The 23,281-nt window shown below is 41.0% G+C and overlaps 1 protein-coding gene across 1 annotated transcript in view; it reads left to right on the top strand.

Moving 5' to 3' along the window:
- The first annotated feature begins 1,826 nt into the window (after window positions 1-1,826).
- Window positions 1,827-23,281, top strand: part of vav3 (vav guanine nucleotide exchange factor 3) — a 112,538-nt gene continuing 91,083 nt past the window's right edge. The window contains exons 1-2 of the mRNA XM_030079693.1: window positions 1,827-2,193; window positions 19,132-19,248. Of these exons, the coding sequence (XP_029935553.1) occupies window positions 1,987-2,193; window positions 19,132-19,248 (324 nt within the window). The 5' untranslated portion in view covers window positions 1,827-1,986. The remainder of the gene's footprint in view (window positions 2,194-19,131; window positions 19,249-23,281) is intronic.

Here is a 23,281-nt window from a genome sequence, read left to right as displayed (position 1 = left end):
AAAGAAGCCAAAGGAAATTTTTTACCTCGTGCAAACAAAAATTCTCTCTCCTATTCTATTCCATTCTAAGCAGCTAGCAATCTGCTTTCTACTGTGAAAATGTGACTTGTTTATGTTGTTTATGTTACAGGCAATTTTAACCCAGGGGGACAAAAGAGATTATGTTTTATTATGAAAAGTGCTATACAAATAAAGTTTATTGTTATTATTATTATTATTTGTAATCGTAGTCGTGGTAGTGTGTTACAAATTCTACTGATAGCTGTTAGAGGTTCCTAGAGGTCACAGACAACTTAGGACTTAGGACTTTTATTGACCAATAAATTGCAATATAATAAGCAGGCCTGAGCTATTTGTAAGCCATAAACTTCAGCATCTGGTTGAATCACTGGTGTTGATCAACAGCTCTTTCAAATCCCCATAGATATATCATTATCATTTGGTGCTATGTGGCAGTAAAAAATCTTACTTTATGCCCATCTAAATGCTACCAAACCAAATGGTAACATGAATTACTTGCAAGAGAAAGTGGGGAAATCAGGTGACAACACTTACTTACTGTTTCACTATGACAGGAACAGAATTGCCCATGACATAGGTGACTTATTCCCACAGCATATACAACTAGCAGCACTGTTAGGCTCTATTAAAGCAGAGCTTTCTCTCCCTCTCAAGTGTGAAGTATACCCACAATATTTAAAAAAACAACAACAACAAAAAAAAACAGATGGTGATAATAACAGATGTTTTTTTTTTTTTTCATGGGCCATGCTATTTCCTCTAAAAATGAATGATTCACTCATGCAAATGAAATTTGAAGTGTTACAGTAAATACCCCCTTGGCGAGGCACTGAGCAGCAACACATAGTCACTCATGAATGAAAATGTTCTGTAAGCACTGACGTAGAGGTGAATAAAAGGTCTGTAGGAGACAACCACCAATATGCACTAAACACAATTATATTTTGAGGGCGATGTTAATTATAAAACAGATGTCACTCTGCAGTAGGTCAATATGGACAACACAGCATGTTTCTCTGCATTTCCACATATATACAGCAGACTATAGGCTTAAATCTAATGTTAAATTCCAAGAAAGGCAAACATCCATTGAGTACAACGACAAAATCCCCAGTAATAAACATATCTTCATAGAAACATTTATTGCATCCCATATGTGCTGTCATAAATGTCAACCCAAAATACTGAGTAAACTTTGTTCTAGTTAATAAAATTCTGTGTCAACTCAGTTTAGGTTGGTTTAAATCTTTACACTACCCTAACCATGGCCAATACATTTTTCTTCTGAGCCAAAGTAGGTCTATCTGACTCATAAAGGTGCACTCATGCATTCTCCTTAATTATTAATTGGCTAGGCTTATCACTAGGGGTTGCTATCTGTGCAGCTGGGATATTTGCATATTGAGCACAACTTGTGCTACAGGATAGGCTTGACTGTAAAATTGAGTTTGCCCAGTCAATCAATATTCTCATGAGCGCACTTGATGAAACCGCACGTTTCTATCCACAGCGCCGGTTCCGTGCCCAGCAACATAAACCAAATTCTTCTGGTTTTATCTTGTCACACGCGGTGATGGATTGCTTTTACTGTAATTTCATACAGCAGGCTGAGCAAGGAGGCTATGGTTGGCAAGCGGAAGAGGTGTCGAACTGGGTGAGGGGGTGGGGAGAGAGAGAGAGAGAGAGAGCGAAAGAGAGAGAGAGAGGGAGAGAGAGAGAGAGAGGGGTTGGGGAGGAGTGCGGGGTGCGCTCCATCCACAGCCTCAGTAAACCGGACTGTCATCCTTGGAGCGGCTGCCTGCATCTCCGCCAGCCCTCTGCTATGGTCAGGTTTCGTTTTCATCGCATTTTGCCGTTACGGATATAGCATGGATACGTTTTATTAAGGCGCCCTACCGAGCGACCAGCAATTACATTTGCTAAGGAGTAAACAGTCTCAAAGCGCGTCTTGCCGAACTCACAGTAATGATGGAGTATTGGAGGCAATGCGCGCTGTGGTTAATAAACTGCAAGGTGCTCCCAGCTAACCACCGGGTGACATGGGAGTCTGCACAGGTATTCGACTTGGCCCAGACGCTACGGGATGGAGTGCTGCTCTGCCAGCTTCTAAACAACCTGAGACCCCAGTCCATCAACCTGAAGGAGATCAACCTCAGACCCCAAATGTCACAGGTGAGGAGATAGCCCAACTGTCCTGCCCTTTTGCTTCACCGGTAAACAAAACTTAGCCCCGGGGAAAGGAACTGTTTGCCAGACTGAATTAAAAAAAAAAGTCAATTTATTCATTCCATGCTTACTTGTACATGTGTATACCTGCTCCAGGAAGACTTAAAACTATTTCAAAAGTAGGACAGTTTTGTGGTAAATTCGGCTTACATACGACACACAGAGAAGTACTTTTGTTTGAAGAAAATCTCACTTTTTAAATTGGTTTATGCGGCTGGTAACCGCCTACCACGATGTATTTCCCCGGCCAAGAAAATCGTCAAACAACATTAGTTAAGTTGAGATGTTATTTAAACACGTGTTACCATGTGCGTTGGGTATATGCCGAATTGAAGAGAGGCTCTTCGTTATTGATGACATGTCTTGAATATTGTTCTACAAGGTGTATATGTTTGCCATAAGCAACGCAATTTTAAACGGTCAGATTTTTAAACAGAGCTTCGCATACAGATATCGGCGCTCACTGTAAGCGCTCTGTACAGTCACGCGCGAACATGATGGAAAAAAACTGTCAAGTCTTTCAACTTGTATGGGAATTGTTGCGTTGTCACTGTGACATGTCATCTAAATGTTATGTGTCCACAGCTCTTCAATCTGCCCTCTATAGGTGATGTGGGACAGTGAGTAAAGGTTCAGTGGTGAGGGGGGCTTCACAGTGTTCAGAAAGATTTTTTAACGGGTGGAGAAATATTATCTAAGCAAACACAAGCAAAACATGTTCAACTTTGCTTGTGCTGGAATATGAGGGAACTGAGACAGTACCATTGTAGTAAGCCATTTAGTAACAGTTTGGTTGATTTTTATGTTTCTGTCAAGGGGTACTTTCTTGTAAAACCATGTAAGACAGCGTAACACTACTACTACTACTACTTCTAGTACTGTAGTACTACTAACTCTATTACTTTTGCAACTTGCTACTACTATTATTAGACTACTGCTATTGCTGTTATTATCATTACTACTACTTGCACATGACCTTAGATAGTTCCTAAATAGACAGAGAGCTAGATAGATGTATATGTGTGGCCATGTGGCTCTCCTGTTTGTCAGATATACCATCTGCTTCAATAACGGGACAGCCAGAGCCAGGGCCAGATTAAAATTCTCCCTTGTAACAGTAAATCTGAGCTCTGGCTTGGTGACAACACATGGTGAGACGGACACTCACCTACTGAGCCTGCCGGCCTGCCGCGGAAACATCAGACAATAATAACACACACACACACACACACACACACACACATGCACACAAACACAGGCTGTATTGCTCCCTATGGGTACCATAATGCTGTCAGCCTAGACTTAGTTTTGAATATCAGATCCTCGGGCGTCCAGCACAGTTGATGGAGAGGGACATCAGGCTGGTTTCCTGGAAAAACAACAAGCACTCCAAACATAATGCCACCCCGACACGGTCAATATGATATGCATTTACTGTTGCTTCACAATTGAATTGGGCCTCCATTGTTCCCATTCGGCATCAGCACACAAGGCGAGTGGACCATTTAAATATGGACAGAGCTTGGTAATATTGCCATTGGCATATTTATTGCTTTGAACCCCACAGGAACTGGCTGATGAAGCATTAATTTACCCGGAGATTTCAGAGAAAACTGGATTGTAGGCATGAGAAGAAAAGCCGATCAGTCCATTTACTGTTGGGGGTTAGGATCCCAACAAATGGTGGCGGTTATTGATAGAGGGAGATCGTTATTGGTCAGCTCCCAGTCATGACATAATGACACACAACGGAGCGGTCAGGCGTAGGAGGGTCGTGTGTACCATTCTTATCCACAGCGCCTGGCTTGGCCTGGTCTGGCCCAGACTGGGTTATTTATAGGCAGAGCGTGTTGTACTCATGGTTGAGTGCCTTAGTCACACTGTGATGCAGCGATGATGCTACCATCAGAGGCTGAAATTGTGACATACTTGATGTGTACAATCCCATCCTATACATGTCCAAAGTGTGCAGACATAACTAATAAACACATAACCACAAATATGTGCACACACTCTCACATGTACGATATCTACACACATGGATATTAAGTAGTTATTTGCAAGATCCTGTGTGATGTGCTTACCAGAAAAAAAACTGTCAGTCAAGCAGTGTGTCCAATACTGTGCTTTCCCTTATGTTTTTTAATGATGAAGTTTGAGCTTCTATAGGTGGTGCTCTTCTATTTGTCGGGCTCTCAGTCTTCATACTAGCTACCTTCTTCTGTTTATCCCAAATGAACCATTGTGTTTTTGGTCGATTTTTCCTGTGAAAGCAAATGGTTGAGCCTTCACGAATTGGCTATAGATGAAATCACTTTATCAATCAGTGATGAAGACTAGCTAAATTTGTATTTATTTGTATGATCTTGTTGTAAATGGAAATGCAGTGTACTATTTGTACTATAACCTACTTTGCAACTGTGTCAGTAGATCATGAGAGCACTCAGCTATCCCCTTCACACACATTCACACCATGTGATGCTGGATCCTAATTCCCATTGCAAGTGCAGTGCTTTCCAACACCAATAAAAAAGTGTGTGAGAGAAAAACAAAACAACTTTCCTCCCTCTGTCTTTTAGAAATAAAATTTACATAACTGAGGGTGGAGCTGCTTCCCCGTTGTCCTGCATAATGCATGAGGGCCGTGGCAGCTACTTTATCATTGGCCAATAACAACACAGGGGACGCCGTTGCGGCCTCACCCAAGGGACCTCTGAGATGGAGAGACAAAGGCGGGGAAGGGACAGGGCTACAAAGAGCCTGTCTGGCCTCCATAGACACATCTCCAAGGACAGAAGGGGCCCTGAAGGGCTAGTCTGTTGGGCTAGTGTTAGCTGCGTAATTAAAGCACAATGTATTAGAAGCTCTGGAGGGTTCATGTGTGTGATGCTGGCATCAGGACACAGGAAACACGGCAGACACTGTAGCGTTAAATGTGTTTTACGGGAATTATATACCGGGTCAGTTCTCCTAGTGAAAAATGTATTGAACCTTTATAAGAGCAACAAAAGCCTGTGAATCGATGTGGGCTGAACAAGGCAGAGGTGCAGTTCTTAGATGAAATAACTTGGATGTTAACTGAGGAAATGGGTTGCCCTGTGCTGTAGTCTTTTGTATGGTGAAAGATGAACACAGATGCAAGTGCAAGGAGTACAGATTAGACAACCAATGTGTTGTGTATGTATGTATGTGTGTGTGTGTATGTGTGTGTGTGTGTACTCTGTCCATCTGAGCATGAAATTACGCAGTTTACAAGGTTGGCAATAACCTTTTGAAATGAAAAGCTAAGTTTGAGGTTTAAGATCACTATAAAGCAACATTTGCACCCTTGCTTTGATCATTGTTTTACAGGGCTGTAATAAGCCAATTACATTGTCTAGACGTGGCTCAACCACAATAAGAACGCTTTTTTGTTGTTGTTTTTCAGGGAAATAAAAAACCACACAGTGACTTACTGATTTGGTTGTTTTTGCACAGTGAAATCAGGGGTTTAGGTGGAGACTATGGATAGGCACCTATTGGCCCAAGGGTTGACGGTCTACAATTACAGGTCAAAATAAGGTGATATATTTGTTATGTACTGGTCCAGAGGGTGAAGTTTTACATGACATACAGTAAGCTTCAGCATGAAAACATTGTTGCCCAAACCACCAGCAGCCCAGGCCTCACACAGACTAGCCCTGAGCCTCGACCAGCACAGGAAATGAGGAAATGGAATAGAGGAAGGAAGTGAAACTAAACATGCCCTCGATCAAGCTCACACCAAAGTACTGAGATGTCAAACACAATGAGGAGAGAAGCTGCATTCACACATACACACTCCACTTTATTATAATACATAGAGCGAGCTTCAAAGGCTCCGAAAGTCACTCTTCGTCTTTTTGGAAAGTGAAAGTGAGAGGGAAGCAGTGTAGGGAGTCAGAGTCATGTCTAATTTTAACAAGAGGCTTTGTTACAAAGTGTTTTAGTGAGCATCAGAGAGCTTAATCACAGGCAAAAGTGAGAGAACAAACATAACTTAATTTAAGATGACAAACACAGATCTTATGGCACTGAAACACACACCTACTTAATAATTAAGATTAAGATTAAGTACACTTTATTAATCCCACAAGGGGAAATTCCATTTATTAATCAGTTAATAAATGATCAGTTTATTTGAATGTGATTCCAGCTCTGTGGCTCCCAAGTTGATCATGCTACTTGTCTAGCTGGCTATGGTTAGCAAGTGAACCTTTAGCAAACATAGCTTACTGCATTTCCTAGAGGCCCTCCCTATACAGCCATGCCATTTATTATAAAATGCATGAGTATGTGTTGTTACACGATCATTAAAAGATTTAACAATATAATGCATTACTATGTTATGGTTACTATGTTACATTATAATGTAGCAATCGTCATCATCTGCATACATTTACATGTGAGAAGATGATTGTAGGAGTGGTGTGAAAAAGGTTGGAAAATTCATAGAAGTAGATTAGAAATACATTTTCACAGTAATACTATCTTTACTTCCCTTTATGGTATAGATCCTACACAGTAAAAAAACAAAGTTGATAAGTAGAAAATTATTTTTACTTTGACCTTGACCTTTGTTAGCATACAGGTTAACAGAGGTGACTCACCTCTATAGGCCTACTAACCTGAATTTGACTCATGGAGACCACAGCATGGATATCAGCACGTATATATTTATAGAATATTATTATACATAATACATGGTACATATATATTTCATCAAGCTGAGCCCGAACTACTGAGATGCCAAACACAATGAAGAGAAAAGACGCCTTCACACAGCGAGAACTCCAATTTGCTCTACATACAGCGAGCTTCAAAAGCTTTGAGGCTCACTCATTCTTTTGGAAAGATGAAAGTGAGAAACAGTGAGAGAGAGAAAGAAGGGGGGTGGGGGGAGTCAAATATGTTTTGGTTCTCCATTGGTTCTTGAAGAACAGGAACTTTGCGAGGCATGTGAGCTCAGCACAACCTTGTCTTTCACAGAGCAGATGCATGTGTAAAGTTACCGCTGGGCTGTCTCCTGTGGTTGAAACCTGGATCCACATTACAGATTATGACTCTGATAGAGGTCATATTTCTAAAACCCTGGAGTAGTGGTTTTCAATCCTGGTCTCCAAGTCGTGAGTCGACAGCCCTGCTGTTTTTCTGTCCTACCAGGGTGTTAAGTGGACTTAACTGCATCCAGGTGTAAAATGGTACCTGTTAGATGTCTAGAATGAAAACCAGCATGACTCTGTATCCAGAGGACTAGCATTGAAACCTCCTGCTGAAGAGCAATTCCTAATGGTTTTAGCTTGAGAAGTGATGCCTTCATGGGAACCCCCATATCAAACTAAAGCGTGTGCACTTTGATGCTATTTTGATTTTTGTGTTCCATTTTCATGCTATTTTACTCAAATTTTGTGAGGATATGTAAAAGCTGAACCACAGAACTTGAACTGAGTACAGTGATATTTCCTATTCAAATCAATATACCAGGATGGAGAGCAGCAGCTATTTTTGTATGTATCATAGGGCTGGGCAATATATTGATAATATATCAACATTATGATATAAAACTAGACATCGTCTGGGATTTTGGATATGATATGGCAAAAGTGTTGTCTCTTCCTGGTTTTAAAGGCTGCATTACAGTAACAAGATGCCATTTTCTGATCTTATTAGGCTGGTGTAGTTCTATTATCGGCCTCTATCTATAACTGGAGGAGGTAATGGGAGAAGCACAATGTTGCTAATGTTATGCTAAGTGTGTGTAACACAGCATGACACATGCAGTCAAATGTTCACAATAACTTACAGTAATTTCTGCTTTCACTTTATAGCCACAGTATAACATGATTGCACAGCTCTCAAGCAAGTGAGATGCACTTTACGGCCCTATTGATTTGTTACCATAGCATACAACTATAATTGCCATTTTATTCTGTACCAGCTAAATGACCACAGCAAACAGTTCAGTGACCGTTCTGCACCATTCAAGCTCTGTGGGCTGAACATATCCATTGTTTTACAATCTCAAGACATCCATTTTAAACATGAACAGTGATTTAAAATTTGCATCGGAAATATCTAGTATCTAGTAATATCTTGTGACCCACAAAAGTCATCTTGCAGCTCTGACTCCTGTGTTGAGAACCTCTGCCCCTAGTTTCTGTGGCTCGGCTGCCCCTGTTGATTCACTGTGAAGAAAGGATTGCACCTGTCAGTGTTTAAACACCACATTGCTGCAGCCATGCATGCCACATTTGCTGAAGGCACCACCAGCCTCCCATTTACAATTCTAATGCAGCGTAATGCAATCACACGCGCTTGTTCCGCGGTGTCATCACATTGACATGCATATTCATGTGCCGTATTATGTATGGTGACATCGGCACAGATCTTTGCAAAGACATGATTATGTTGCACCATGCCTGTGCACTTACACATGCAAATACACACACATGCTTATGCACACGTGCACGCACACAGAGTGCACTGACCTTTGATTCCATCACCAAGGTAACAAGCATCTACCAAAGCAATGCCCAAGCACAGATTAAAGCAGAGGATAATGTATATGCTTATTTAATTAGGAGATATTCAGCAGTGGAAAATGTACCTGAAATCACTGCTTATTATGTTATTGAATTTGCCACTGATGTTTCAGGTAATAGCTCTTGACTGCTCTTTGAAAGCTCTATGAAAGTCAATACTATCCTCTGTCTTTACCAGCAAACAATCACCATTGTAAATGACATTTCAAGTGTCGTTGTGATGTTTCCCTGTCCAATGAGACCTTTCAGTGTACAGTACAATTACACAAACTGAAACAATACCCATCCCATCTCCATTTTGTTCCGTGCAAACAATTGTAGCGGTTGTGCCCTTCAAATGTCTTACCGGAAAGGTCTAGATGACATCACGGAGACAGGGAGCAGTCGGGATCCCAGATTAAACACTACAGACATGGTCGTAGCTAGCAGCAGTGTGTCTGCAACCTTTACCGTCACATTCACTGTACTGGAAACGTGGAGCCAAGCGAGATGGACAATCCTGTTTCAAGCCAAGAATAGATGTAATAGTAGCTTAAGGGTATGTGTATTCCTGTGCAGTACATGTCCATACGGGTTTATCTGCAGGTTTCAGAAAACCAACTTTCAGACTTGTAAAACATTTTGGATGCCTCTTGCGATTCAAAGACCAAAACAAAATAAAGACACAAAGCTGGAAAAGCTTTCAAACTCCATATTAGCAGTTCAAGAAAGCGGTGACAGGATGTAGACAGTAGTTGAGTTGTAAAAAAAAATTCAGGGGGGATGGTCAATTTTTTTCACTTGATGAAAAGGGAGGTGTGCAGTTTTTACAGGGTGGATGATTTTGACTGTTTTTATTTCAGGGGGCATGCCATCCACCCTCATCCCCCCTCAACACGAGTACTGGATGTAGATATTCTACTGGAGTGGACTCCTAGCATGAAGACACTGTAATACCTCAAGCCATTAAACTGTGTTCTATTAAGACTTTTCAGACTTTTCAAGGACTACCATACATTTGCTTTTTGTGCCCACATGTGTGTGGACATGGGTAAAGCATCCTGCATTCGTTATTGATCCCCATTTTGTTTCTAACACGGAAACATGTATAATGCATCCTGCTCTGTGTGACTCGGGGTAGGAGTGATGGATGGCTGTTGTCTGTTGGAAATGGGAATGTCCTTATTTGTGTAATGGTTACAGAGAGGGGAGCATTCAGAAACCCTGCCAGCGTGTTGAAATGGTAATGTGTACACGTGTATGAAACAGCACACATACACACACACACACACGCACCTGACTATAGGATTAAACCAATGTATGGCCTATCAGGGCTGTCTTCTGCTGATTTGATGAAAGTTCCAACTTGAGCTTTTATTCTTTTATTCTTTTATTTTTCAATAATGTTTTTCACTAACAAACTAACTAACAAACTACAGGCAATCAGCAAATTCATAAAAGCATCTTTCATTGTGCCATAGCATGTTATGTCATGACAGTTTTCCACAATATCATATGAATCACTTTAATAAGGGTTATATGCCTTTGGTGACATATTTGGGGTGTATGTTTGCAATTAGGGCACCCTATATTTCGCACCTACTGCACTTCCTAGACAAGACCAGTGGTTTCTTGGAGAAACCAGTCTGAATGTACCTCCCCCCAAATGTCATTGGTGTGTCAGTACGTCATGGCAAGTGCACTGATTTTAAAGGGGATGAGAGGAGCTGATTTGATTGGTCAGGAATGATGCCAGCCCTCACCATACCTTCTGAAAATATATTCCTCATGGTCCAGTTCCTTTCACCAGTGTGCTTTCGCTTGTGGTGACAAAAATCTCTTGCACATGCTCAAGTGAGCTTGCACCCTCATCAAAACCGGTCCCCTGATGTGTCACAGTGTTTGAATTGGTGCAGTGGGTCGTGCTGCCAAACGGAGCTGCCAACCCACTGAAAAGAATTTTTACTATTCCGGGTTTCAATGGAGAGTTTTACAGCAATTTCCCGTAATAGTCTATATGCTGTTCCAGAGGTGTGTCCATGCTGACAAGAGTACAATTCTGGGGGAAAATGGAACCCTTCAAATTTTCACACGAAAATGGTAAAATGTAAGGCTATTTTTATTGCTCTGGAATATCAGCTATTTGTAGCTCAAATCAAAAATATCAGCTTCAGTTTTGGACCTCAAAAGCTGTCACGGTCAAAACCTACAGTCAGCTAAGCACAGGGGTCAGATGGTAGTTGACCAGCCTCTCTCATGTAGCACAGCCAGAGCGCAATTCATGCTTTTTTAACACAATGTTAAAGAGGGGAAGAATCAGGGATGGTGGGTGGAAAAGAGGGGAACTGGAGGTTGAGGAAGAGGAGGAGGGAAAGGAGCGGGGAACAGCTGTCTGCTCTACATTCACGCTCCAGTGTACTGGATGTGGACTTGATGTATATGCTTTATTTTAGGTGTTTACACTGTGTCAAGGTTTACTTGCCCTTTACGCATCCCCTCCCCTCCTTCCCGACAAGATGCCGATGAACCCTTCAGTCTCCAGAATTTTCCATCGGCTGAATCCATCAGAAACCCTGTTTTTGCACGAGCCAGTCACACACTGTGAATCCAAAACTGCGTGATGTGTGTTTCCACAGCCAAGGCTAGACAGAGTGCTCGTATCATAGCCTGTAACACTAATTCAATTCCCTTATCTCGTGTGGGGGGGTGGATTAAAGCTTTGAGTATGTCGGGGTCATGAGGTTAAAACCAGGATTTAATGGAAAATGTCTTTGGAGACACTTCCTTCTATCCATTTGGACAGTAAGGGAAGTAAGGAGCTGGAAGCCTGGGGGTTTATCCACTTTCTCATTCCACCTTATTACCTTATTGCCATTACATGAGAGCAGACAACATGCATGTGAAACACTGGGCTTTTATCTCATTAATAATGTAATGACATTGTGCTGGCTCTGTTTGCTTGCAGTGATAAGTATATGGCAGGAAATGAAAGGATCCTTGGGGATCATCAAGGTCTCACTCCCTTGAAACATTGAACTGGGAGAATGAAAAAAACGCTCGTGTGTCAAATGCATTTAATTTGAAATTGAAAAATAGTGTTTAGAGAAATGCACTTTGACTTGATGCACTTTGGCTTGAACAGTACTCACAAGGTGCTAGAATCATCTCTGTGTTTTCAGTAGATCATTCAGGCCAGTGTTCATGCTAATGTTGTAACATACAGATGTCTGGGTAATTAGCATTATCCGAAATATCAAGATAAACCTTTTTAATCACTCAGAATCGGCATTAGTTTTTATTCTGTGGCCTACAGATGAATAACTTGAATAAAATATCAGTTTTTGTCCTCTGTTGTCACCAATTTCCTCTAAAAAGCTGGCAGGTTTAGATGCCAGCATTTTAGATGCTACAAGTAGTCATTTTCTCACTTTAGCATAATGTTGGTAGCCAAAAATGGCCTAAGGCCATTTAGCGGTGTAGCTGGTTTTTATAGTTACCTGGATGAGATATGAGTCCACATAGTGGTGAAATATCCTCATTTGTTAATCCATGCTCCCCTGCTAATCCAGAATACCGTGTCTCTCCATTCACTTCCATACTGAGGTAAAACAGTTCCCAAAATAAAACCCTTTTACGACTTCAACGAATGCCAATAAAGTAGATTATGCTAATATAAAAAGCAACATGTCCAGGTACCCATTTTTTGAGGATATTAAACAGCTCTTTTCATGTTGTTTTCCTGTTTGTATTGGAAAATAGTTCCGGCAGGTAGCATCTGAAGGTAACCTCTAGAGGAAGAAACGACCTGGTGCTTTCACAAATAATTGGACTTCGATAAAAAATGGGTGCTGGGACCTATTTTTCATATTGGCATAATCCGCTTGTTTGTATTTGTTTGGGATTTTTACCTCCTGAACCCTGCTCACTTATAATCCCATGCTCTTTGCAATTCTACAGCTTTTATGTGTACTTTTTTCAGAAATTTTACTTTTTCTGAATATCCTACTTAAGTTAATGATTTAGTGATTTAACAGAACTTTGATCACGTACCAGTAAACGGGTATCACAAACTTTCAAGGGTTATTTAGAGTGTTGATTGCACAATGGCAAGATCATCTAGTATGTCAGTGGACTAAGCTGTCTCAGCTCAGCCCCGCATGCCTCTGTGTCTGCTGTATTGACCCTAACCTCAGACGGAGAGAGAGCAGCAGTTTCTTCAGTGTCAGCACAACTTCGCCTACGTCCCTCCTCCCTTTTCCTGGTTCCACAGCTGACAAAAGCTCCCATGTCATGTGGATGTGACCCGATCACTTTGATTGTCTTCCTCATTTCCAAGTTGGACTCTGTTGCCGCTACCAAACACAGGTTGTGACTTAAGTCTAGACCAAAGAGATCCACAGATCAGGCCTGTGGAGGTGATGTCATTGATGTTGACCACAATGTCTCAGCAACATAATTCAATGGGAGTTTGAAACTGAAGGAGTTGCCTTGGGACATTGCCAGAATCCTTACTCACTTGTGTCTGTCCTTTACAATACGCATACGACCTCTCTGTCTTTATGCTCCATATATCTCTTATATAGCTAGACATCCTTAGAGCAATATATCGAGAGAGCTTCTACTGTAACTCAAAAATCTGATTGTTTGCTCAGACCTTGATTTCCACTGTGAGAGATATGACCATATGATTGTCATTAATTGATGCTCAACAAGGATTAAGCAACCCGATGACCTAACTCTGGCTGTATTTCAAATATCTGCGAGAGAAAAAGAACAGAATTTCATTAAGTGGAGCAATACGCACCGGGGCCATAAAAGGCTCCAGGCTTGTTGCTATGGAGCTTTTGACTTGTATCAAAGAATACATAAGCAGAAACTGGATACTTATTGTGGACACAGAGCACGGCCTGGCTCATCTCGACAGTGCAACTGGAGAAGGCTCGTTCTTAGAGGAATATTTTTGCTTTATATTCCAGATGGTTGGTTTTAGAGATGAAATGTGCTGCTGCTAAAGTCACGCTGGGGTTTTCAGCTGCCCATAGCCAGGCTGTGTATGAGCTTTAGATATGCCTCCAAACTGAGCCGAAACATGTTGATATGGGAGGTTCCTGCTAGGGTGTCAGGATAAAATGTGCGTCCTTGATTCCTGAGTTCAACACACTGATCACAGAAGCACAAATGTTGGGTATATCAACATAGCAGATAGGGATGGGCCAGAAAATTCAATCAGTCTGTTCAAATAGACTGATTGATTTCTTTCCTTTTTGCCACTGAGATTCATATAGTAACATAAGATAATAATGCTTGGGATGGCATTTTGAAATCTTTTAATCTCCTAGATTAAGGTAACCAGTTGTGGCACATTGATGCGTCCATTACATCTTTGAATATCTTTGTGTTTTGCAGCACTGGATGAAATAATCTATTCATCTTTTTTGGTAATGATACCAAAGTTTCATCATTCATCTACAACATGTCATCATGCACAAAATGTAAATTAGACCAAGACTCCACCTCTGATGCCGAGGAAGACGCAGACCACAAAGGCCTTTTACTTTTCTTTTCGCCCTTTTTCTTAATTTGAAAAGAAAATTATAAGCAGTTTGCATCATGCTTTCATGCTTTTTCATTATGGAAGCAGCCAAGAATCTCATTATTAAACCTATACACGGTACAGCCTAATGTAAGATGTTGAGACAGGCTATTTGACTAATGGTCCGGGCAGCTTACCAACTGGTCAACCTTGGAAAAATGGACTTTTGCACGTCCCTATTAGATGAGAATATTTGTCCTTGTGGCACTGGTACAGTTCCATCAGGCACCTGCGAGCATATTCTAGAGATGTAATAGCTTTGCATTTTGCATTCATTTTTTTTTTTAAATGGTCTCCAATTTTTTTTTTTTTTTTAAATTTAAATTTTAAATTTAATTTTAGTTAGATTTCAGCCTAGATTGGGCAGTTTTAGTTCAATTTGTATTTCTTTTCAGCTCTAGCAGTGGCATTATTAGATGTCCAGAACAAGAAATTGTAATGTTTACAACAGGTACTGTGTAATACAATGAATCATAAATTATTTCCAGATTTATTTAAATTAATGCCTCAATGTACTGTATATTACGAAGCAGGCATACACACCAGTGCACTCATCCACATGTGTTAATTAAGCCATTCTACACGAGCCTTGGGGGCCTTTTGTGTTACTAATGCAGAAGAAAAACAGCTCAGTGCAACAGTTGCTGTTTTCCTGATGCTCGCACACTCTTGTTAATACAATTCGCTGTCCTCAGCTCAGTGCGGCAGACACTGTGTTTTTCATATGTGCTCTGTGAAGCTGCTTCCTTCAGATAATACACTGGGGTCCTCTGGGAGACTCCAGAGACTCCGGGCAGACTACAAGATGTGCTTGTCTGATAAAAGAAAGTGATGTGTACAAGTGTAAACATTCAATATTATTCACTCGATGCTTGCTTGTCGGTACGGCCCGCCTCTTATCTTGAGCTTTTTGGCTGGGGGCTTTTCTGTCTCTTGTGAAGCCATCTGTAAAGCCTAATGCAATTGGAGTGGAGAGGCATTTCATATTTGATGCATGGACATGCGCCATGCAGACAAATCTGATCGTGCTCTGTGGCACGAGGCTGAAGGTTACATGAGTGCTATGAATAACAGAGCAAGTTTGGCTCCTCTGCTTTTTCTTCCTGAGCTCTTTGTTTTCCAGGACGACATGGGGATGAATAATTTTTTCACTGGTTGTCAGACATGGTTACTGTCAGATTTCTGAATAGGGACACAAGATATTAACAGTGCAGGGCTGTGGTATTTTTAAAAAAAACAGGAACCTGCTAAAAAAAAAAACCAAACACTTCCTGTGAAAACTGCCTGTTGCCCAAGACCCCATGGACGAAGAAAAAGAAATTGGTTGAGGTCCCCTGCATCATAGGTTATTGTTTTTGTGAACAGCTTCAGAACGGCTTTATTTCTCCTTTAATGCATCAAGTTCTGAACTTTGTGTAGATGGTGCTCTGTGTTCCCATTTAGCAACCACCTTATTAAGTGCCCATCTGTCTCTGTCAGTGAGCTTCGACTTGACATTGCTGTTCCTCTTTGCAGATGGAGTGTGGCTGGGTTTAGCATATGTTGCAATGATTTTTTCAGACGGTTCCCCTTGCGCATTAAATAATTTTGCAGTTTTTGTGACTGAGCCACTTGCAACTTCATTATTTGGTGTCTTTGGAGGTGTTAGTTGCCTCATTTCCCCTTGAAAACCCATTTATAAAGGTGGTGATTATCAGACCTGTTTTTATTTAAAGCTGACATGCACTGCTAATTGGGATTGAACTTAATATTACCTTCCAGTGTAGCTGCTTTTGCAAATGTGATTTAGTTATTTCGAAGCTCAAGTCCAACTCTTTCTAGAATATTATAATGTGTACGGTGGGTTTTTTTCCCTTCTCTAATTTTAGAAGTGCATGGACCAGTGCACATGTCTGTCTTCACACTGCATGCTGTAGGTGTTGCACAGTGCCTTCACATTGGCTGTGAGGTTTGGTTGTTTTTGTAGCATGCTTGTCAGTATGTACATTATATGCAAATGTGACAGTTTGTACATTCATTATACTTGTTAATTGTGATAGGGATTATTATTTTGATTAGAGAGGAGGCGGACACTGGAGATGCTCTAATTAAGATCCTGAAGTTAGTAAGACACTACAGCTGAAGGGGCCAGCATTAAGCTTCCTGTGCTGAAAGTATCACTTTGTATGGAGCTACATTAAACACACTTGACGATGTGCTTATGATAACTGATATTTATTTTGTAAATTGTAAATTGTAAATGCATGTGTTCTGGGGTAAAAACTGAAAGCCAGTTGCTTGTCATGCCGGCTCTGCTGTCCAAATCAATAAAAATGCGCCCATGCTTAACAATGTACAATGCAGCCAATTTTCCATGTGACATTTACAATTCAGTCAAAATGCACTTTCGCAGATGAGCAAAGAGCTGTAATCCCAGCCCAGCAGCACTGTAATGTACAGTGATGTGGCAAAAGCATCATTTCCTAAAACATGTCTTTCAGCAGCATCCTCTTTTTGTCCATCCTGTGCTAACTGCAGGAAGGCTAACAGACGTCAGTCAGAGATGGTTTATATTGGCCAACTGTGTCGACAACTTCCCCTTCGCTCTTTGCCTGGGGCTCTGCGCTTCTAATAAAAAGAGGCAGAGGCTGGTAATGTATGTCAGAAACCTCTGCTCAGATAATGCTGCATCACTGGTTTGGTCTCGCCGTGTCTCCTGATTTTATACCATTGGTGTTCCCAGGGAGCGTTTGAGCTGACTGTGTCAGCATAATTTAGATGGATGGGTTTTGGATGAAAACACATTAAGATCATTAGCTGAAGATTTAGGGTGCAGATGAGGCAGAAAACATTTGCCTTCCCAGCAAATGACCTCCTTGTTTATTAGAGGGGTTACTTATGGTTTGCTTAATGTAATTTTCTCAGGGCGACGTGCACCTTCAGCTGTAATTATGGTCACCATATATACAAATTAGTGAAGGAACGGTTTCCTGACCTTTCTTTCCGTCTTTCTTTCTTTCTTTCATTCATTCTTTCTTTCTTTTTCCAGTCTCAGTGGTTGTTGTGTATGTTAGTTTGTGGCTTACCAACATACCAGCCCCCTGCCCACGAAAATGAGTCCATGATTTGACTTCAGCTGTCATGATGTCAGTATATGAATAGACTCACATGGACACTGTGTCCATTTTGCAACAATGTTTTGTCAATTGATACAGCGCATTATGGATTCAGCCTACAGCAAGTCCATGAAAGCTTTTACATTTGTTATTCTAAACACCTGAGGCCAAATCTAAATCTGAATGCTTAGTTGTTGTTGCCAGGGAGCTGAGAAATCACAGTAGAGCTAGCACTGAGAATAGAGTTTCAGTGGCTTGCTTTACCATTGTATCCAGGGAGATTTGAATTCAAAATGTGTCAGATTCATTTCATGTCATAGGTAAAGAGCTAAATAGTTCAGTTAGTGCACACACCCAAAATGAGGTGCTAACCATTGGTTCAAAATCACATCAAATGTAAGAAGGCTGCATACTTCTCTGCATACACAATATATTGGAATTATATTGTCCACAATTGGCAACGTCACACATTCGGCTCCTATGAGTCATGTTTTTCAGCTAAGGTCAGTTATGACCATTGGTCACAAAAGCATGAATCATAGGTTACGATTGATTAGTGATACTAAAATGTGACCTGAAACACTGGGGATCACTGATTGGTCAGAGAGAAATCGAACAGCAAAGCCCCGCTGTTGCTGCTTACAACCAGGAAACACTTGCAAAACAGTCATATCCATATTAAAACATTTTCTTTCAGTGAATCTCTCGTATGCCAGGAGAGCACGGAGTAACTAATGAGGATATTTCACCACCATGCAGACTCGTATGGTGCTCAGATAACTATACAAGCTGAAGACTCTACCAAAGTTCAATTTAGCTTAAGCAGCTTTTTGTCTTGATGACAATGCCCTCTGGGCTCGGTCTCTCTCTGCAAGAACTTTTTGTGCAGTATAGCCAGTGTTCTTGGTGACACTTCTTAGGGACCAGAGTTGACTGCATTTGCAGATTATGTAACACCAGGGGATGGGTTGCATTTTCAACATTGTACAGGTGATAATGAACACAGTGTTTGGATGTATCACAGCTTACTTCACACTCTTGAGCTCTAAAGTTGAAAGTTGGAATAAACAACATGACCTGGCAGCTTAATGCCCTTAATAACTTTGCTCATTAGAGTAAGATTGATTAGTGGATTGTAATATCATTTAGTCAGCAAAAAACTCAGATTAGATACACAATGCTGAAGAAATAATGGGCTCTTTTCATGAAGTCCACTAATGAGGTGAATCCTGGTAAAAGCCATTATTCCTTATTGATTTCCTTTACCAGATCTATGCCAGTCACAAAGAAGGAGATGCAGGCAAAGAGAAGCAGACGAGTTCAAGAAAGATTTTAAAGCTTTTTAAGAGAAAGCTGTGATGTAGATTGGGCATCTTTGCCCGCAACTCAATATCAAGATATATCCTGTATATTTTGTACAAATCCCAGTGCTTTTTGAGAGATCAAAGGAAACTGAAGTCCTTCGTAAGCCAGATGATCAATCTTAAAATCTTAGATATTGAATGACGAACTCCATGCTATGATTTTAGGAAATGAAACATTTTGGAAATGAAAGTGAGAGAGATGTAAGCTCACATGTTACTCATGCACATACTGTTTTTTCCATTTATAGTTGATTTTCTAAATTGTGCAATTCTTTTCCATCTTCCCAATACAGTTCCTCTGCCTGAAGAATATTAGGACTTTCCTGGCCGCATGCAGCGAGATCTTTGGCATGAAGAAAAGTGAACTGTTTGAGGCCTTTGACCTATTTGACGTCAGAGACTTTGGGAAGGTAAGGTGAAATTAGCCAGCGGATGGAGGCTGGTGCTCGTACATCTCAAGAAAACCTGGTTGTTGTAACAGTTTGTGGCCCCCACAGTGTGCCGACCAAGATTACAACAGATGTGCACCGTTCCCTTTGTGTGGAACTTGATGGAGAACTGAAACAACTCTTTTCTCTTAGGCACTATCAAATCATTATCATGGATCTTGAGGTTTAAAACCCGGTAAGGAACTGTCTATTGCTTGTTTAGGCAAGAGCTATGTGAGCCTGACTCTGCCGGAGTATAAGTGGACTTTGCATGGTCCCTTTTTGTGCACATACCTGTAAAAGTGTGGTTCACTGCATCCTTCACCTCAGGCTAACAGATATTAGCCCAGGACTTCGAGGTCCAAGTGTGATTCAACGCAGGGCTGACACATAGCTCAGGGTTAATGAATGCTTGTGTGTACATGGGATAAATAAGCCCTGGGCTATCCTTACCATGCAGGGCAGTTTGAAAAGACCAATAGTGAATTCTGACTTGCACTCAGTGATTATGGCTTGAAAACTGGACTTTAGAGTGTTGGGTTGTGTAGTTACCTGGGTGTTACATGAGTCTTCATGGTGGTGAAATATGCTCATTAGTTGCTCTCTGCTCCCCCGGGCTGCTGATCCACAATACATGTGAGCCGAGCTGATACTAAAATGTGACCTGAAACACTGGAGATCACTGATTGGTCAGAGAGAAATCGAACAGCAAAGCCCCGCTGTTGCTGCTTACAACCAGGAAATACTTGCAAAACAGTCATATCCATATTAAAACATTTTCTTTCAGTGAATCTCTTGTATGCCAGGAGAGCACGGAGTAACTAATGAGGATATTTCACCACCATGCAGACTCGTATGGTGCTCAGATAACTATACAAGCTGAAGACTCTACCAAAGTTCAATTTAGCTTAAGCAGCTTTTTGTCTTGATGACAATGCCCTCTGGGCTCGGTCTCTCTCTGCAAGAACTTTTTGTGCAGTATAGCCAGTGTTCTTGGTGACACTTCTTAGGGACCAGAGTTGCAGATTATGTAACACCAGGGGATGGGTTGCATTTTCAACATTGTACAGGTGATAATGAACACAGTGTTTGGCTGTATCACAGCTTACTTCACACTCTTGAGCTCTAAAGTTGAAAGTTGAAATAAGCAACATGACCTGTCAGCTTAGTACCCTTAATAACTTTTCTCATTAGAGTGAAGGTCCTCAACCCTCTGTCTTTATGAGAGTTTAGAAGTCTTGCCTTGGGTTCAGGGTAATGATAGGACTCTGAGTCTTTGCTGCATGGCTGTGCAAGTGTCTGTGGCTCTTTGACAGCCCCGCTGCCACTGTCATGAAGTCCCCAGGAGGTTTAATTAGAAATCACAGCCTCCGGCGGGGAGGAGAAGCTGCCATAAGAGTAAGATGGACCCTGGTGCACAGGATGTGAGGCATTTATGAGACAAGAGGGTCATGTATTCTCCCTTAAAGTGTGTGTGACGTGAGTGTGTACAAGCAAGAGGAGGAAGGACACTAATAGCTTCTTTGTCATTGCCTGTCACAGAAATTGAAGAACATGGGTGTGCACCATTAACTTTGTGTTGAAGGAAACACATAAATTGGATTTTATTTATTTGTTTTCCTTTCCACATATTGCACCATCTGTCATTTGTTTTCAGCAGATTTGAACATAGTGCACTGTTTCAGGTGGAAGGTGAAACTTATGAGGCTGGTTAGCCTGGAACTGTGGTTTGGGTTTTCTTGTGAATGAAACACAGACATCAGCAAAACTGAACTGCAGTGAAAGCTAAATGAATGTGAAGTGAGCTTCATCAGTAGTGTCAAGAGGCAGAACAAGAATTTTTAAAGCATCTTTGATATTATATGACCAGGACTGAAGGGGCTTGTGTAACTTTTAGTGAGAACTGCCTGTCAGGCAAGACTTAGAGTTTGTCCCAGGCCTTCAATGAAAAGAGTTTGCCTTATTTGCTGTGGGACCCAGCTGCAACACTAACGGTCACATTTACTTATCTGTGTTCTCTCCAAGAGTGAAAAGAGCTCTTCCTGTGACCTTACATAAGCAATATCTGGCTTTTTGGCCCATTGGTCAACAAGCCTGTTAACTGATGAGAGTGTAGTTCCAGACTACCCTCGTCCCTGTCTGTGTCATTGGCTGCTCCGCCCACTTTAGTATGCACTGTGTTAAGTGATGGTAGGGCACTAGTGTGATCTAAAGTAAGAAAAGTGACATGTTAATAATAAATTGTTAGAGGTTTTAAGCACACGGTCTGTAGATTCATAAATGTAATCAATGAAATATTAAGTCAGTATTGCAGATATAGCTTTATTTTTGGAGCAGTTTTGGATATTTTAGGTATCCATGTAGAGAAGAAGTCCCTGCTAGATAAAAACAGTATATTAATTTGGTATCCTCATTATTTTCAGCCTCCTACCCAACCTACCACATTTAGGCACTCATCATTTAATATTATTTAGCATTTAGCTTTAATGCTGCCGTTTCTCACTTTTTATGTCTAGTATCCTGCTGCTATTCCGCATGGTGAAGTGATAAATGGGAGCACTCAAGCCAATGATCTGGCCAGGGACACATGGATTATTTATGTTCCTCATCAAAAAACAAGGACATTGACCAATGAGCCATTGAGCCACTATCCCCAAAACTTGGCGTTTTCCTTTAATGAAGTGTCAGATATACAGATAAATAAATATCCATTCTTCCATCCATTTTCTGCACTTAGTGTTAATCATGGTCGCAGGATGCCCCCTGGGGAACGCCCTCAAGGGGGCTGCAAGTCCCTCACTGGGTTTACACACACACATACAAACACATTGAAGAGCAATTTAGAGTCATCAGTACACCTTGTCCACATTCATAAATACTGTCTTTTTGACAAAATGTGATTTTATGGAAGAAGTCACAATGCAAAACAAATGGGAGAAAAATTAAGCTCAGAATAGAGAAGACAGCATTGCTTTGCCTGCCTTTAAATGTGCTTAATAGTACTTTTTTTTTTTTTCTTTTTGCCACTGCTGAGTTGAATTAAGCCATCTATAATTAAAACACATTGGACTGCTGGCAAGTTTCTTGTTTCGCTCTCGTGTGGGGAGGCAAATTCCCAGAATATTCCATACAAGAATCAACAGCAGCTTGTTGAATAAGGGTATGCAAATATAATACTTAATCCCCTCTCATGAAAATAAGACAATATTACTGTTGGGGGTGGTTGGTAGATTTTCTCATCCGTGTTATGTAGCATTACTATGCCTGCTGTGCTTTTCAATTCAAATCTCAACCCCTCCACATATCTTTGAATAAAGGTGACTAACAGGGACTAAACATGAGGTGTTGGTGTGCTGTTTTAATGGCTAAAGCTACCTAAGGATTAAAAAGCACTTGCAGCCACAATGCTCTCTTCATCCTGTGTAGATGAAAAAAAGTCACATGCATTTTTTGATTAACTGGTTTGGTCACAATATTAATGCCATGCCTGATGAAGCTGCCGGTGACTGAAATGCCACTTTTGAGCAATTAAAAAAATGGCTTTCCAGCACAGGGAGGGAGTCATGTGAATCCTCATCCTGCTTTTGTCATTGTTGCGATGATCTACCTCTGTTCCAGTCGTTTGAGCACAAACTGTCCCTCTCTCTGAGCGCGGTCTGTCACAGTTATTACATAGTCGTGTGATCGTGATTATCTGAGCAGAACATGATGACTGTGCATAATGGTTAGCGTCCACAGCCATGTTTCCATCCAGAATTAAAGGGGCGTTTAAACCAGTCTTAGAAGTGTTGCAGCAAATAGAATACAAATCAACCGGGCTGAAGAAATGCTTTTTTCATGCTGTCTCTCTCTGTCTCTGGCCATATGGCATCATTCAAAAATGAGACCCATGCTCATTCAAGCAAGTGTATGTACTGCACTCCTTCTTTAATCAACACTGCGTACAAGCCTCTTTCATTACATTAGGTAGGTCTGTGCTATAGTTTTAATACAAGCTATTTGAAGTACAGTGGTC

This window comes from Myripristis murdjan, chromosome 20 (assembly GCF_902150065.1).
Source record: "Myripristis murdjan chromosome 20, fMyrMur1.1, whole genome shotgun sequence".
In the NCBI taxonomy this organism is placed as follows: domain Eukaryota; kingdom Metazoa; phylum Chordata; class Actinopteri; order Holocentriformes; family Holocentridae; genus Myripristis; species Myripristis murdjan.
Note: the sequence above shows the minus strand (reverse complement) of the source record. Positions and strands in the feature narration are given on the sequence as shown.